Here is a 5,139-nt window from a genome sequence, read left to right as displayed (position 1 = left end):
TTAAAGAAAACGTTTTTAACCTTTTTCTTAAAGATGTCTTGAAAGCTTTTAAAAATGTTTTTAAAGATGTTTTGTTCTAGTGTATTTTAAAGTCTGTTTTTATGATGTTTTAAAGTGTTTTTAGTGCTTTTGTTTGCCACCCTGGGGTCCTGCTGGGAGGAAGGGCGGGATATAAATCAAATAATAAATAAATAAACTCATTCCTGCTTAGCCTAAACTTCATTTCAGTTCAATTTAGGGTGGGATGGGTAAGAGTGAATTGGTTGCTACTGTCAAACGATCGTGAGTCAGATTTGCTGATTTACTGCAGAATGCCAACAGAAGAACACGCTCCTTGTCCGCCCCTGTATAGAGCATTACAGTAGTTATCAATGAACCTTATGGAGATTATTCTGGGGAAAGGTCTGCAATTTTGAGGAGAAAGTGACTGCATTTAAACCAGCTTTCTGAACATGAATACTATTACTATCCTGGGCAGTACTTATTGGAAAGAAGAGCAAATAAAACCTGTGAGACTACAGCGTCAGTCGGATTAACAGCACCATCCTACCCTTGTTAACTCGGAAGTCCATTTAGGAAGGAGCGTTAAGTGTACATTCCATGATCGTTGTCAACACGAGATCTCCAAAGCAGTTATCTAATTGGTGTAATTTCGAGCGTTATTGAATTCTTCCAAAAAGCGGGATACCTTTAAAGATATTGGCTGGAAGTAAAGCCGAGGAAGATTTACTTCCATACAGCCTACACCTCACTCTAAAAACGTTCTAGTTTCTAGAAGAACTCAACTCAAGGTGCTTGGCACACACTTCTAGACTTTTGGAGGATCACTACACAGCACCCAGGAGTCCAGTCCTAAACTCAACTGGGACTGGCCAGTACCAGCTGGTTGAGCATCTGTCCATTCTCATGTCTGGGGACACAAGAAGCTGCTTCACACCAAGTCACACCATTGGTCCATCTAGCTGGGTATTGCCTGCACTTGATTGGCAGAGGCTTCCCCAGGCAGCAGACAATGGTGTTTCCCACCTCCACCTAGAAATGCTGGGAACTGAACCCTTCTGCATGCAAAGCAGATGCTCTATTACTTAGTTAGGGCCCTTTTTCCGAAGGTCCTTTGGTATTTTAAAAGTGCCCGTTTGTTTTCTAAACATATGAGAGTCTAGATTGAAGGACGCCACACGCCTACACCATCATCCATAACCACCTGAGTTTATTTTATTGCCAAGCTGTTTCCAAGTCAACTTTTTACTGGGGTACTGAAGTCAAACGCCATTCTGTACAAGACCCCTTGAAAGACGCTGCAAGTTCGAAACCGCCGAGCGAGCTGCCCACAAAGACAGCTTCAAGTTCACAGGCTCTGTCTAACATGGAGACTTTCGATTACAAGGAAGAAAAAGAGGCAACGAAGGCTTCGGGCGGGTCTTTTCTTCTTCTTCCCGTTCAAAGTCTCCAGAACTGGTCTTTAAAAAGTTTTCAGTCAATAAGTTACAATAAATAGAACCAAGGAGGCCACGCCATCCATCCTCCCTCCAAGTCTACAGTCTCACAGCTCCGGATAGGCTCCGCCTCCTCCCGCAGTTGCGCAGTAGTAAGCTGCGGCGGCGGCCGCGGCGGCGGCAGCGTTAGCCTCAGACCCTTCGTGGCCCGTGTAGGGGGCGCCCAGTTCGGCGGGCCGGCAGCCGAAGGGCAGGTACTGCTCGAACTCGGCCCGGTCCACGTCGGCCAGTAGCTCCACGTCGTGCGGGGGCAGGTGCTCAAGGCCGACGGCAGCATCCCCTCGGCGGCAGGACTGCTGCTGCGCGGCATCCTGAGCATGCGAGGAGGAATAGGTTGCCAAGGGACCCCCGAAGCGGCCACGGAAGAGCCCGACGCTAGCGCTGCTGCTGTTGCCGGCAGGGGCGCCGTTGCAGGGATACTCGGACCCGGGCGGCGTCGGGTAGCCGTAGGGCCCCAACAGGCAGCCCCCTTCCTCCGACTGTTGAGGCGGCGGTGGGAAAAATGCAGGCTCTGCGCAGGCGCCGCTCTGAGACTCGGGCTCCGGGGTGGGCAGGTTGTAGCTCCCGAAATGGGCGCCTAAGGTCGGCAGCGGGAGAGGCGCGCAGTCCCGGTAGTGGAAGGTTCCGCCGGCGTAGGGCGACTGCTCTGGGTAGGGGAGTCCCAGCCCGTCGCAGCCGCCTCCACTTCCCGCCTCTACCGGCAGCCCCAGCTGGTGTTGCTGGTGATGCTGAACTGCGAGGAAGCCGCTCCCTCCGTCGGCCACGCCATCGCCGCGCTTGAGACGCTTCACCTGCTTCCTGCGCCGCGGCCGGTACTTGTAGTTGGGGTGGTCCCGCATGTGCTGCAGCCTCAGCCGCTCCGCCTCTTCCACGAAGGGTCGCTTCTCGTCCTGGGTCAGCGCCCGCCACGACTGACCTGTCAGCGCAAGGGAGGGGGGGAGGGAGAAGGGAGTTTTAAACAGGAGCTGACAGATGAATCTCACTGGCTCCCAAGTATTTGCACCAAAACTTGACACGCGTCTGTTACCTGCTAGTGTTTTCCCGCCTTGGGACTATTCTTGACACTGCAATCCAATCATGCCTACTCGAACGTAAGTCCTTTTAAATTCAATGAGGCTTACTCTCAGGTAAGTAGGGTTGGAATTAAAGCGGAAGCCACACAGCCCCCCCAAAATCCTCAATGCTCAGGGATGGAACCCCTGGCCCTCCAGCTGTTGTTGGACTCCAACTCCCATCAGCCCTAGCAACCATGACCAATGGTCAGGGATGATTGGAACTTGCAGGCCAACATGTGGGTGGCCACAGGTCCCCCACCTCTTGCTCAGAGAAATGTAGGTAAGACGTGCCTTAGCGCACCCCTTCGGAGCCAGACCTGCGCTTTTACAGGGAAGTTCAGGCGGCAGTGATGTAGTCTTGGAGGTAAAACCCTTGTGACATTTGTGGCCATGCTTGAAACAAGTGTAGCCCCTTCGGGAGTGGACGTTTTATTTTCCTCTTAAACTAATCACCTTTATTTTTAATGTTTCATTTTTATGTGTGTAAGGAACGATATCTGGCCGGCCTCCTCACGCCCACAATCCAGTAGCCGAGACAGGAACCGAGTGACACTGTCCGGTACTGCAATAAAAAGCAGGCCAGCAGTTCCACGATATTTGCGAAAAAGTGCCTCTCCTCTCCCCGAAAAGTACCAATGAAATAAGGACCATTCTTTGCAGTGGAACTGTCCATCAAGTTATATCACGCTTTAAGGCATTTCAAACCCTGTTCGCATTTTTGCCCCATTTGAACCAGTCTTTTGTAACCATCTCATCTTCGCCCCTTGACGCGCAAAGGGTCTACTTTATGAGCGGGATCCAGGGCGAGATGGAGCAGCGTCGTCTGGGCAAACAGAGCGCTGTTGTGCACCCAAAGCGCCCCGTCTGTATAGTGGCAGAGCCCCGAATAACTCCTTCGCGTGGACCAGCCAGTTTCCACGGAAGGGACGCTCGAGATTACATGGTAGCTACCTTTGGCTGCACTACTGTACATACTTGCTTGGAATGAAGTTCCCTTGAATTCAGTGGGATTTACTTCCGAATAAAACATGCATGTGGGATTGTGCCGTTGTTCTGCTCTAGGTAAGAACGCACAGAAACAAGTCTATTGTGTCAAGGGCTTTCTTCCTTACCTGGTTTCTTACAAATGAAAATGAAAAGGACTACCTTCAACTCGATCCCGACTTATGGTGACCCTTTGGATAGGGTTCTCACAGTAAACGGTATTCAGAGGTGGTTGACCATTGCCTTCCTCTGAGGCTGAGAGGCAGTGACTCGCCCAAGATCACCCAGTGAGCTTCATGGCTATATGGGGATTCGAACCTGGTCTCCCAGGTCGTAGTCCAACACTGTAACCACTGCGCCACACTGGCTCTCTGTTTCTTACAAAATCACCACTGATTTCTTTGGGTTTCCCCAGGGAAAAAAATACAGGGTATCCCGCGATGCTTCATTGTGAGGCGCGGTGATACAGGGGAATTTCACAGTAAGGGCATACAGCATAGATAAGGGGGTAAGGCTCAGCCTGCCCCCCCCCGGCCCTTTTTCCAAGGCCCACGGGACTTACCCAGCATCTTGCTGAGTTCGGCGTTGTGCAGATCCGGGTTCTGCTGCGCCAGCCGCTTGCGCTCGTCCTTAGCCCAGACCATGAAGGCGTTCATGGGGCGGCGGATGCGGGCTTCCCCTTTGGCCCGGGCCGGCCCTCCCTGCTGCACTTGATCCGCCGCCGCCGCCTCGCCCTTGATCTTGCCGTCTGTCAGGGGGCTCAGCGACTCTGTCCACTGACACTGCATCATGAGGGGAGGGAGCGAGCACCGTCCTTGCGCTTGGTCGTCGCTGCTGGCGTATCCAGCATCGGGGCTGCTCATTTCCACGTTGCTCCACCGGACCTATCCGCTTCTTGCCCCCTCCTGGCGCCCCTAGAAGGCAAACGGGGGGGAGGGAGGTTGAGGCTGCTGGTATTCCTTGCCTCTGTCGCTTGTTGGAAGTAAAGCTGTAGCACAAGTCCTGGCTAAAGACGGGGGCTTGGGCTGTCGGAGCTGGCTCTCGAATAGCTGGCAGCTGTCACCGCGCGGCTTCGTTTAAACTGAACAATGGCCAATCGGGCTTCGTGGGCGGGGCCGGAGACAGTCACAGCGGGCGAGGAAGGACCAGTTTCATCTGCAATTCACCTGTATGGGAGCTAGCCAGGAGTAACCTTTCCAGCGATAAGTGGATTTTTCCATGACTTGAAGCTACGTGGAAGTAAATTCCATTGAGATCAATGGGATCTACTTTCAAGTAAGTGTGATTAAGCTCGGGGTGAGAGATCCGAAAGTGACTCTGTACAGGTGACAGAAGGGATAGGGAAGAGCAGTGGTTAGACATAAAAATATAAATGTACTGCCTTCAAGTCGACTCCGACTTACCGCGACCCTATTAATAGGGTTTTCATGAGGCTGAGAGGCAGTGACTGGCCCAAGGTCACCCACTGAATTTCACGGCTGTGTGGGAATTCGAACCCTGGTTTCCCAGGTCATAGTCCAACACCTTAACCAGTACGCCAAATGGGAGGACTCTAGTTAGGTAGTTTGTTTTTATGGGCGCTGGAGGGAAAATTGAGCACTTTG

The 5,139-nt window shown here is 52.3% G+C and overlaps 1 protein-coding gene across 1 annotated transcript; it reads right to left on the bottom strand.

The window, feature by feature from the left end:
* Nucleotides 1–1,193: 1,193 nt before the first annotated feature.
* SOX17 (SRY-box transcription factor 17) lies at nt 1,194–4,579 on the bottom strand. The gene is made up of 2 exons (XM_061601405.1): nt 4,098–4,579; nt 1,194–2,412 (listed from the first exon to the last, which is right to left on the bottom strand). The coding sequence occupies exons 1-2, from the start codon at nt 4,396–4,398 to the stop codon at nt 1,544–1,546; spliced, it is 1,170 nt and encodes a 389-aa protein (XP_061457389.1). The 5' UTR covers nt 4,399–4,579; the 3' UTR covers nt 1,194–1,543.
* Between the last annotated feature and the right edge of the window lie 560 nt (nt 4,580–5,139).

This window comes from Rhineura floridana, chromosome 1, assembly GCF_030035675.1.
Source record: "Rhineura floridana isolate rRhiFlo1 chromosome 1, rRhiFlo1.hap2, whole genome shotgun sequence".
In the NCBI taxonomy this organism is placed as follows: Eukaryota; Metazoa; Chordata; class Lepidosauria; order Squamata; family Rhineuridae; genus Rhineura; species Rhineura floridana.
Note: the sequence above shows the minus strand (reverse complement) of the source record. Positions and strands in the feature narration are given on the sequence as shown.

Coding starts and splice junctions, on each gene's coding strand:
- SOX17 (XM_061601405.1), bottom strand. CDS start 4,398: ATGAGCAGCCCCGATGCTGGATACGCCAGCAGCGACGACCAAGCGCAA. Junction 2,413..4,097: donor CGAACTCAGCAAGATGCTGG/GTAAGTCCCGTG, acceptor TTGCGCTGACAG/GTCAGTCGTGGCGGGCGCTG.